The 12,618-nt window shown below is 39.0% G+C and overlaps 1 protein-coding gene across 3 annotated transcripts in view; it reads right to left on the minus strand.

Annotated features, from left to right (window-relative positions):
• Positions 1-1,043: 1,043 nt before the first annotated feature.
• Positions 1,044-12,618, minus strand: part of amotl1 (angiomotin like 1) — a 13,510-nt gene continuing 1,935 nt past the window's right edge. For 2 of the 3 annotated variants that reach the window (XM_060873173.1, XM_060873180.1), the window contains exons 3-12: positions 9,925-11,108; positions 9,347-9,491; positions 9,100-9,180; positions 7,806-7,951; positions 7,212-7,361; positions 6,522-6,700; positions 4,909-5,022; positions 4,098-4,258; positions 2,897-3,304; positions 1,044-2,475 (exon numbers count right to left, since the gene is read on the minus strand). In XM_060873173.1, coding sequence (XP_060729156.1) covers positions 2,372-2,475; positions 2,897-3,304; positions 4,098-4,258; positions 4,909-5,022; positions 6,522-6,700; positions 7,212-7,361; positions 7,806-7,951; positions 9,100-9,180; positions 9,347-9,491; positions 9,925-11,108 — 2,672 coding nt within the window. In that variant the 3' untranslated portion in view covers positions 1,044-2,371. Of the gene's footprint in view, positions 2,476-2,896; positions 3,305-4,097; positions 4,259-4,908; positions 5,023-6,521; positions 6,701-7,211; positions 7,362-7,805; positions 7,952-9,099; positions 9,181-9,346; positions 9,492-9,924; positions 11,109-12,254; positions 12,516-12,618 lie in introns of those variants that run through there. The other variant, XM_060873185.1, reaches the window with a different exon arrangement.

Consider the following 12,618-nt stretch of genomic DNA (forward strand, 5'->3'; position numbering starts at 1 on the left):
ATGAAGAATAAATTCAGTCTCTCATAAAGTAAAAAAAAACAAAACAAAACGGTTCCAAGTAAAAATAGCCCGTTCCCAGGGGGATGTAGAGTGGACATGCCCTCTGCATGAGGCAGCACTCACTCCTTTATGTCCTGTTACACTCCACCATCTGGCCCTCAACGCCTCTGATTAAGAGAGCATGTGGGAATAACGACTTCACTGCTTTTTTCCTAACCGTCCTCTCCATCAGCCTGCATTTGGAGCTCTGTTTAGTTCTGTTAATAAAGAATGTGTGACGACATCCCATTATGCACCTCTCTATGAAGGGGGAAAATGTACGTATTAACCGCACATTAACTAGTTTGGCAGAATGCAAATGAAACCAACGAACAACAAAGATTTAATCTAGTAGCATTTACATTAGGCTTTTTAAAATTATATTTGTTTTATTCATTCATTCACTCATTTTCTACCGCTTATCCGAACTACCTCGGGTCACGGGGAGCCTGTGCCTATCTCAGGCATTGCATATCCTTTTTTTTACTACACTGAAAATGACCCAAAACTATAAACCTACATTTTAAATAGGTCTAACATATAAGGATTTGTACACAATAAAAAATTTGGCCACAATGAAATTTTCATTTAAATAAAGTACTAAAATTATAATGAAACATGTAATCAAATAAAACATGATTATACACAATCCTAATATAAAATAAACATTTTAAAGATTTAGATTTTTTTGTATTAAGCAAAAATATTTATATATATGGTAAATAAGAATGTATCCAGTGGGTAAATTTCAATTATTAGCTTTAAAATTAAAATAAAAATGTGACATTCATTTATGTGCACTTAGTACATTTTAATTAGTCAATATTATTATTATTATTATTATTATTATTATTATTATTATTATATGTGGCCAGAAGGTGGCAGTAACACATAGATGGATGAGGATGAGTGTGAGGCTGTAAATAAAATAACTAATAAAAGCACTGTGTGTGTGGTGTGTGTGTGGTGTGTGTGTCTGGTGTGTGTGTATAGGTTCTGAAGCGTTAAGGCACGATTTTATTGCATTATGTATTCCAGAGAACAGATGAGGAACCACATAAACATCTCAGCGCTTCAGTAGGAGATATTACATTTCCATATGATTATCAACTCAAGCTAATATCACATTTTACATGAAAGCAACAGAGATTTAGCGCAATATAAAAACTTTTTTTGTTTTTCTAGAAAGATGTGTAGAAATGCTAGAGAAAAGGTGGAGTGTTTTTACCAGACACATCATTAACCAGATTGAAGCTCCACTGACTTACACACTGGCTTTTATCCTTTAGGCTCACACACCTTTATATCACGTATTATACTCACTCACCTCATTGACTTTTTCTCCACTCTCAGCTTTCCTTTTCTTCTGTTTCATTAGTACCACTTTCACTCTCTCTGTCAGTGTGACCTAGACATGGCTGCACCACATGCTCTTAAATCCTTCCTTAAAGGAAAGGAACTAACTGCATATGAACTGGGCGTTTTTTAATTGAGCTGAATATGAATGGTTTTATGGCCCTTACCCCGAGCCAATTAAAAAAGAGCTTTGGAGTCTTGATCAGAAACACATCCTCATGCTACTTCACTAGACCAGGTCCTAAGAGCATCCAGAACATTAAGAGAAAAGCAGCTGCTTTTTTTATTGGCAATAATTAAAGAGTATAAAAAATAAAGAAATCAAGTCAACACACATCCATGTAAGACAAATAAAAGGAATCAGTTAATTATGATAAAAGAAATGGCCGTGTATAAATGGAGTATGGGTTAGTTAGAGCATCAAACAAAAGCCTCAGCTGATGGAGGTTTCAGCGCTTGCTTATTATTATTAATATTATATATTATTAAATATTTCTATAACTTCCACTTTCTTTGTGCTCCCAGCTTTCTGTGAGTGTGGCCTTTAATTAAGATTTGAGAACCTCACTATGTGCTGTGAGCTGTGTCTGGAAAACACGTTACACGCTGCGACTGATCGCCATAAACAAAGAAAATCAACGTTTCTTCAGTTCTCCACTCACAACTTCTGTTCACAATTTACTGTGTGATACACAAACAAATGAACTGTGGTTTCATCGTATCCTCTCATTTACACACTCTCAGTAAAATTGAGTTTGGGGTAAACAGGACAAACAGTAGTGTCCTTATACACAAAATATATATGTATAATATCAACACAAATCTTTCTACAAGGAGCACTGACTCATTCAAAATGGTGCAGCTGAGCCTCAAACTATCTATCTACCTCTCCGTCTCTGCCTGCCCTTCTGCTGTCTCTTGCTCTGTCTGTCTCTCTGCTCCAGTGTCGAGACTGCATTCAGTCTGTAAATGTGTGTTAGATCAGAATCTCCAGCAGGTCCGTGTCGGCCGGTCTGATCACCTGCACTGCTGTTTGGAGGACTCGACTCTCAGGAGACTTCATCTGAGTGGTTGGCCAGTCTACACACACAAACACACACAGACAGACACACACACACACACACAAACCCAGTGAAATCTTGATTTAATGATTTGGGGGGGAAAACACTCTCACAGATTCTATCTCTCTTTCAGTATTGCTTTTGTTCAATCTCTCATTTCTAAGCTCATTCCTTTATCTCCTTACTCTCTTCCTCTACCTCAGTGATGTTCTCTTGTTTTAAAGTATTCCCAGTCTCTTAATTTTTTTTTTCTTTCCCATCTTCCGTTATAACTAGCATTCTTTTAGTTCTCCTTGTCACCCTTTTTGTCTATCCATCTCTCTTTCACTTATATTCCTCATCTATTTCTCTCTCATTTTTCTGCCTATTCTATCGTTTATATTTTCCATCATATCTCTCTCTCTCTCTCTCTCTCTCTCTCTCTCTCATTCTATCCTTACCCATTCTTGTTGTTCTCCCTCGGCCTGTAGGGGGCATGACTTTGACACTCTCTGGACTCCTCCCTGTTTGCGTGCTGCTGTCTCTGCTAGCTGATTTAGAATGGAGTGATAAAACAGGAGTAGAAGGAAGAGAGGAGGAGACAGTTGGGGGCAGTGGAGGAAGGGAGTGAGAGAGTGTGGTGGGAAGGTTAAGAGTGGCTGAGGAGGACAAGAAAAGCGAAGAAGACGAGGCAAGTGGAAGTGAAGAGGAGGCCATTACTGATGAGGGATGGAGAGTGGAGACAGATAGAGGAGTAAAGGAGGAAGGGAGAGAAGAGGAGAGTGATGGAACGAGGGATGACAGTGAGGCTGTGAAGGAGGGCATTGATGGAGAAAGATGGTCAGTGTTTTCTTTTCCCAGCAGTACACCTGAAAACAACAGGAAAAACACCGATGACATGATCACAAGTTACTGCTGGTATATAACTGTCACATCACATCACTTTAACTGGCTGTGGAATATGTATGGAATAAACCACTGGGTGGTGCTGTCATAGTAAAATAATCAACAACATGATGTAGAAGTGACTTACTCATACCATTGTGAAGTTGGTGTTTTATTTCTCATATATTACAGCAATATATCAAACATTAAATAAACTCGACACATTGTACTTTTTACCCATTTGTAGTTGCATTTAATTTTTTTGAACGTCAGCGAAAAAAATGGTTCCTGTTTTTCCATTGTTAATGAAGGTAAATTATAAACAGTCATTATCCCACCAGTCTCTCTTTTCTCTCTCAATGAAATAAGACAAAAAAATACAGGTTGTCTTGCTACCATGTTAACAAAATTCATGTGTTTTCTGCCGAAAACAAAAGAATACATTTCATTTTTTAAGTATCTTAAATTATAGGCTATAAAATGATTTAGCTTGTATAAAAAAGTTTTATGCTTATATATATATACGTATATATATATGTATGTATATATATATATATATATATACATACATATATATATATATATATATATATATATATATATATATATATATATATATATATATATATATATATATATACATACATATATATATATATATATATATATATATATATATATATATATATATATATATATATATATATACATATATATATATATATATATATATTTGTGTATGTGTGTGTGTTTGTGAGCGTGTGTGTAAGTCCGTACTTTCAGTCTGTGAGGCCTGGCGCGAATGCACGCCCGTTGCTACGGTGATGGAGGGGACAGAACGGGCAGGACGCAGTGGGGCAGAGTCTCGACGTGAACGGTGTTGCAACACTTTAATCATTGCGATTTTCTCCAACAGCTGAGCATGGAGATCTTTCATCCTATACATAAACACACACAGAAAAGAAGAGAGCTTTGACTTCCCACTTCCGAAGTCAGTGGAATGCAGCATCAGTGCTAGGTAGCAATTTTCATTTTTTAATAATGTTAAACAGATGAGTGGTTGTTATGGCAACACCAATAGAGCTGTTGTTAAAAATCACCAAAATGATGACAACTGAAATTGAACCCCAGACTCTGTGCACTTTGCTACTAAATGCAGAGGCATTAAACACTCAGTACTTTGGACAAAAGGTCCTTTATCAGTGCTTATGCAGCTGTAGGAGGATAAAATACTTGCATGTTTTTCTGAACCTTCGCGGATATTTGCAGCTATATTTAAACTCTCTCCTTTAACTTTCCTTGTTTCTGCAGTACAGATATCTCAGTGTCTAGGGATCAAGGTCACATAAACATAAACATACATAAACTCTTCTCTAAAAAAACATTTTCCAAATAACCTCAGATATAAGTGGAGCCTATCAGAACCTACCGTTTCCATAGCAACTAAACATCAAGGCTAAGGAGGCCTAATATCTAAAGTTATACATTTCAAGGATTTCAGCATAAAGTATGAAAGACTATGAGTAGGTTTGTGAGAACTTTTTAAGAACCTTTGGTTTGTAGTGTGTGTGTGCGTCTGTGTGTATACCTGGTCTCTATGTCCTGACAGCAGCGGTTGTATGTTTTATCTTCTTCATCATGAGGCCACAGACAAGCATCACTGTAGCTGCCACTGCGAGAATGCTGAATAATGGTTGTGTCCCTGAACACAAACACACACATTTTTCCTCGTATAACATTCATTCATTCATTCATCTTCTACCGCTTATCCAAACTACCTCGGGTCACGGGGAGCCTGTGCCTATCTCAGGCGTCATAGGGCATCAAGGCAGGATACACCCTGGACGGAGTGCCAACACATCGCAGGGCACACACACACTCATTCACTCACGCAATCACACACTAGGGACAATTTTTTCCAGAGATGCCAATCAACCTACCATGCATGTCTTTGGACCGGGGGAGGAAACCGGAGTACCCGGAGGAAACCCCCGAGGCACGGGGAGAACATGCAAACTCCACACACACAAGGTGGAGGCGGGAACCGAACCCCCAACCCTGGAGGTGTGAGGTGAACGTGCTAACCACTAAGCCACCGTGCCCCCTAACTTATTCCCAGTCTCTAAATTTTTTAAATCCTCCAACAGTGCCAGCAGTGCCATCATGAAGCATTACATACCCGGGTCACTGGAGGATTTATATGTTTCTAGGAATTAGACTGATCGTTAACACCTTGACAAAATCACAGAATTAATTTGTGGGCGAAAATTTAAGACGAAAATGTTATAGTGAACACATACTTCTTCATGACGGTTTTGTAATGAACACCGTAATAGTTAGGAGCGATGATGAGTAGCGATTGTGCTTCATGACTGTATTTGCAGACTTTGACATTTTATGATAGCTATATGTACATTAAGGAAAATATTTCGTTTTTACACTGTGTTCTGCAGTTCTCTAATAAAAGGGTGTTTCATGCTATTCTGTATCACATGTAGTCGCGCCATCTCCTCCTGCGCTCCCGTTGTGGACAATGTGACTGTAAGGCAGCGCTGATTATTCATTCATTCATTCATTCATTCATTCATTCATCTTCTACCGCTTATCCGAACTACTCGGGTCACGGGGAGCCTGTGCCTATCCTCAGGAGTCATTGGGCATCAAGGCAGGATACACCCTGCACGGAGTAGCGCTGATTATTATTATTATTATTATTTTATTTTTAATACAATTTGAATTACGTTTGGATTTTGCTAGATGTATATAGCCTAAAACAATCGGCACAAATAACACTGTTGGATTTAATCTTCATGATAATGTGGATATAACGTATGAAATGGGGTGAAAATTAAATGTCATTAATTCTTATAATCGTTCTTCTCACATGTATTTTCTACAATCTAACTTCAGTTCACAACCTCACCATCTGTGTTGCCAATTCCCTTTGTCTCCAGAATGTGCGTACGCGCAGCTCAAAGTTTGCTTAAAGGTGCGCACATTTTCCCATCAAGTTTGTTTTTTATAGGTCACAACCTTTGCGTGAAAATTGGCGTACGCACGTTTCCAGCCCCGTTTTGTGCGTACGCACGCTTTATAAATGAGACCCCAGCTCTCTTTGCTGTTAGTAAAACACACAACCTTGGGATCAGTCTTCAACATATCTTGGTGTGTGTGTGTGTGCGTGTGTGTGTGTGTGTGTACCTCTGGGCAGCCGCTGTAGCCGCTGCCTCCATGGCAAACTGCCTCATTGCACTCTCCTCTAAATATTTCTGTTCCCAGCGCATCCTGTCTGCCTCCAATCCCAGAATCCTCTCTTCTCTCTCTCTCAGCAGGTCCAGCAGGGCCGGGGCACTGGACTCACACACACCTACGCCAGAACGCTACAGACACAACACACAAACAAATGCATGTTAAAAATCTTTGATCTTGGCTACAGCTACATATTTACTGTTGGTTACATGAAATTAAGTAAATAATCTGATAATTAAAAATAAAATCTGATTGTTGCAATCATTTGGTTAATGTATATGTTGATGCACTTCTTTTATGTGATACTGGCAAAACGCCATAAATATTTTTAAAAAATAATAAACAAACAATTAAATAACTAAATAAATAAATGCAAAAACAGATTAAAATCAAAGTGTGCTGCTGCTCTTTCTCTTGCATGTAGCAAGTACAAAAACTGAGTTGAGATGTGTTCTTTGTGGATTCGATTTCAATCCAAAGAGAGAAACTAGCTATTTTTCTCTCTGGGTGTGTGTTAAGATGTATAAAACATGATGATGCGTATGTGCAGTTTACATAAATCACTTAAATATGTAAGTGCCACAATCACATAATTATATGATTATTAGTGCAAATGTCATAACTGTGTGTGTGTTTGTTTACCTGTTGTGATCTTAGTGTTTCCAGCTCTCTCTCTAGACGTGTCCTCAGGCGTTTCTCCAGCTGCTCTCGTTTCTCGCATGCAGCCTGTAGCTGTGCCAGAGCTTGCTGTAGACGCTCCACGCGCTCCACATACACACATTTCCTCCCCAACTACTCTCCCAAAAACACACATACAGTACTCTTATTCATATGTACATATTTAATGCAATGACTATATTCAATATTAATTTTGTATTTTTCATCTGCTTTGTACTTTGCTGTGTATGACAACATAGAGCTTTACACCTGTTTACCATGCACTGACTCTAGAGACTCCTTACATAAGCCAAAGTTCACACAAGCATTACACAAATTTAGGGGCATTGTTTATTTACTACATACGTGCATCACTCGGAGGCATGCATCGTTTCTTAACAAGTTGGGATATGCAAAGAAAACTGAGAATGAAGCTAATACAAAGCTTAGCATATAACTTTCAAATCATACAACATTTTCACGATTTTCACACTGATTACTGTATTATTTAATATACTACTACTGTTTAATGTATCGATATATATACTTGTGCTTTACGTTATCGTCAGTGCGACTCACCTCCTCCTCCAGCCTGACCACTTTGCTCTGAGCGTTGTTCAGAGCTTGTTCTAAAATCTCAATGTGACGTCGCTGATCCTCATTAGCGGAACGAAAAGACTCCGCTTCCGTCTCCAGCCTCTCCATCGCCTTTAAACTCTCCCTTCCTTTGAGACAGAAAGAAACGGGGTTGTATAGTAAACACTAGCATAATCAAAAAGTTTATAACAAACACCTTTTTTATAGGTCAGCATGATAAAACAAACATTTAAGAACCTGTAATTAAAAAGAAACTTGATATAGCACATATGTATAGTATATATTTCCACAGGAAGGGGCTCACATGCATTTGACCTCCACCTTTATGTAAGATAATGTAACTTAAATTATACACCTATTTCACTACAAATAGCTTGCTGCATTTCTCAGTGTTAACATCATGCAGTGTAACAGAGCCAGAGAGTGTTTACTTTCTCACTTTTTTTTTTTCTTGGACTTTTGCTGTTGTGCAAATAGTATTTCACTTTCTTTATCTAAATAAATCTCACTGTAGTGTTTGATCTGTGGTGTCAGTCCTGGACACTATCTTTGTTTATTCAGCCACTGTTTTGAGGAAGTAAGATAATTATGTCTACTCCTTTTATAGAGAGATAGAGAGAATGTGTGCGAGGAAAAGAGAAGGAAGACAGAAAACTTCGCTTAGCTGTCTCCCTTAGAAGTAAGGAAATGTTTCTTCTTTCATTAATTAAAGTACAAAACAAACTTAGCACCAGTGTACTCAAATATACTGTAAAATAATCAAGGAATAAAACACTTGTGATGCTAGAATACTACAAAATAAGTCTACTGCTAATAACAATACTACTACCACTATTACTACAACTATTACCATTATTACTACCACCACACGTATTATTAGTACTGCTTCTATTATTACTACTACTATTACTACCTAACTACTGCCCCTACTACTACAACAGGGTGGGCTGTAACCTAGGCTGATCCCACCCTGAAATAGATTTTCCCTGCACATTAATCAGTTTATTTTCAGTTGACAATCTGCTCTACACATCCCCTGTGAATGAGCTGTTACTATAGAAACGATAATGCTATTAGAACATGTGTGTTAATATAAAGCCGTGATTTACAGTTGCTGTAATAGAACAATCCCAGAATTCATTAGCACTATGGTGTGGAACTATTGAACAATTATCATGATATGAACATGTAACTGTCTGTAGAACACACAGATGGGGCCCGGACACACCAGATGGGTTTGCTGAAATGTTTTATGTGTTTGTTAGTGTAAACTCACTCTCTGAGAGGTAATCGTGGCTATCCTCCTGCCCTTCTTCATCTTGGTTTGCCAGCTTGCGGTTCGCTGTTTCCAAGCGATCTAGATTTGAAAAGATATAGAACAATAAAAGTATAAAAAATATGCAAAGTTTTAAAAAGATTCCTTTACACAAGCTTTATGATAAACAGAGATACAGAGTAAGACACAGATGTTCTTCAAATGCCATGCCTGTCATTTTTGAGACAATAATCAGCAGGTCACTCACCTCTCAGATCTCGATTGAAGTCGTGCAGACGTCTGATTTCCCCCTCCAGTTTCACTTTCATTGTTTTGTCCAGAGTTTCCCGCTTTGATGAGCTTCTTACCAGATTCTCATAGGCATCTGAGAGACGTTGGACTTCAGCCTCCAACTACACACACACAGATCATCACTATCTCTCCTACTGTTCTGCAGTTGTCTTTCAACCCTGAGTCACATTCACACTTAGGGCTGTATTTAAATTTAAACATAAACTGTCTGATAGTTTGATGTAAACACAATATATTAAACTAAAATTATGTTACGACTGCAAATATAATCAAAAACATTATGAAAACTCAATGGCAATATGTATTGCAATTTATTTAATAGTCTAGATCTGACTGAACAACCTGCCTCAGATGATTCAACTCAAGAAATAAATGTGGCAACTCTGCTGGTGATCTTAAAGAGTGTGACAAACTTTTCCTTCATAGATACTGAAGTTTCAAATTTAGTTTGAGTTTCCTTTTAATTTTAGTTTCTGAATATGGCCATAAACGCTTATATTAAAAGTGGAAAAACCAAAACCGTACACTACATACCCGTTGTAATTTGCCCATTTTCTCGGTCTGGATAAGCAGCTCCTGTCTGAGTCTCTGGTTTTCTTCACTGAGGAATGTCACCATATGTTGAGCGTGGCTCATAGTTGAAAATGCCTCACCAGGTACGATCTGTCCCTGTGGGGGTAAACGTGTGCCTGATCCAGTCTGTAGTATGACAGGGGGCATTAGACTGGAGATCTGTCCCAAAGGAGCTTCAAAAGAGTGTGTGGTTTGTTCTAGTGATAGTGGACCAGGGCTTATACTACTTGGGTACATTGACTGAGCTTTGGTTTTGAAAGGATATTCAGGAGGAGGACCACGAGGATCTAGAGATCCTTTAGGTGGTGGAGGGGTGGCAGTTTTGCTAGATGGGGAAATAGATGTCGCCATTTGCTCTTTGCTGTTAGGAACCATCTCTCTAGGCTGCCTTGCTCCATTTCGTTCCAAACTGAGTTGCATGATGCGCTCACTGAGGGACCGGACATGACCCTGTTCAAGCCCTGCTAAGCCTTCATCCACTCCCATAAACCCTCGCTGGACCCATGAACGACCTTCAGCACGAGCAAAGGAGGACAGCGAGGGAGCTGAGGAGAGAGACGGAGGACAAGAGCTAGTGCTGGTGGGGATGTGTTCATTGGGCTGTAAACTCAACTGAGTCTGCGTGTTCTGGTCAGGATTTGGATTGCTGAATGCCTGGTTAGTGTTCTTCAGACTTGTATATGTGTGACTTGGGTGTGTGAGTGTGTTTCCTGTGTTATGAACATTTAAGTGTGTGTAGACCACATTCTGCTCTTCGTTTTGACCCTGTTGACCTCTGTAAAGCTGAGACTGCGATTTAGCCTCCTCATATGAGGGAAGCTCTAATGCTCCAATCCCAGGGATATCAAGAGTCATCTGTATGCTCGCTGCTGTGTTTTGTGCTCCTTTGGCGTTCTTTTCCATGGAGCTGTTGTCCACCTGATGCTCCTGACCCTGCGGCTCCTGTCGGGGCTGTGTCTCTGGGAGCACAATCTCAGCTGAGGTGGGGTTGCCAGGCAATGTCATAGCCTGGTTCTCTGGACCGACATCGTTACCATAGCGCAGATTTTCCTGCATCAGGCGTTGCAGAACTGGTCCAGAAACAACAACAGCATCATCCGAACTGTTGTGCATGATGGAGCCTGAGAACACCTGAGTGACCTCACCTGGAAAGGAACAGATATGCAAAAAGTTAATAAAATAATAATAATAATAAAATGAAGAAGAAGAAAAACAACAACAATAATAAAAATGTAATAACAATGGCTAATGGGGGTGGAGCCAATTTCCAGGCAAGGATATTCTAAATCATAATCTGGCAAATTAGTTTCCTAGATGTCTGTAAAACTGCATGAGTTAGAAATTACTCCTATAGTACAAAACAAGCTGAGAAGTGTGTGTGTGTGTGTGTGTGTGTGTGTGTGTGTGTGTGTGTAAAGAGAGACCCGTGATCACCACCATCACATTCCTAATGCTATTTTAGGATTATAATTATAAGCCAAACTGCAGTCATGCCAGCTGGCAAAAGTTTCAGATGCCAGAAAGGGGAAATAAGCAGTAAGTAGGAGGCTACAAAATACACAAGGTCCAAACACATCTACACACACTATCACAGCACTTTCTTATCACAACTGACCAAATAGCCCAACCATCACTGAACAGCTAACGTCATCCAAGGCCAACATCTCTGGTCTCCTGTAAAAATCAGAGCTAACAACCGACATGAGTTCTGGGTAAAAGTAAGATTTATAGAACAAAAATCTGTTCTGTTTCTGTTTATTGGGTCAAAGGGCAGATTCCAGCAGATCTGCTTTGTGTTTCCTGTCGGAAATGTTTGCATGAGCAATCACAACATTAAACAGAGCATGATATGAAATGGCCACTGGGCAAAGTGCACACTAAAATATGGACCCTTAGGATTTCATATGGACTTTAAGAGGCTTGTAATATAGGTTTATACACACACACACACACACACACTCACACACACATATATCTATAACTCCAATAATAGTGTATACTACATTTTCGTTACCCAGACTGGGTGTGTGTCTATGTATGTATGTATGTATGTATGTATGTATAAAATTATAAGAGATAATTTTAGAGAGATATGTTAAAAGAGATATGTTTATTTTAAGTCCACAACAACTGACAGTTAACTGTCACACACGCACGCGCACGACAACCAGAGGCAGTTAAAAATACCGTTAGCTGAGTTAGCCGTTACACATAACATTTAACTAACACAACTGTTCAGTTCTGTTTTATGATATATTCCAGCAAATGAGTCGGAGTTTTTGCTTCTTTACCCGAGTTTAGTCTTCACCAAGAAGTCCTTTTCTCCAGAGAGAGAGAGAGAGAGAGAGAGAGAGAGAGAGAGAGAGAGGTGTGCACAGTCTCAGCTCCACCATGCTGAACTAACTTTCTGAGCCCTATTAATAGTCCGAGAGATGTTTATTTTTCTACAAGCAGACTGATAACAATCAAAACGCTTATTTACCGAGATCCGAGATCCTCACTTATTAAAAAAAAAAATAAAATCTAATCCCCGTATAATAACACCGTTTCTCTTAATGTCTGTTCAACTTTTTTATGTTTTTGCACCCGCTTCCGTCCAAAACCACACCCCTACTCGTGTGACACACTGTGATTGGTCAGTGACTCGCCCTCGAG

Source organism: Tachysurus vachellii, chromosome 1 (assembly GCF_030014155.1).
Source record: "Tachysurus vachellii isolate PV-2020 chromosome 1, HZAU_Pvac_v1, whole genome shotgun sequence".
Classification (NCBI taxonomy): domain Eukaryota; kingdom Metazoa; phylum Chordata; class Actinopteri; order Siluriformes; family Bagridae; genus Tachysurus; species Tachysurus vachellii.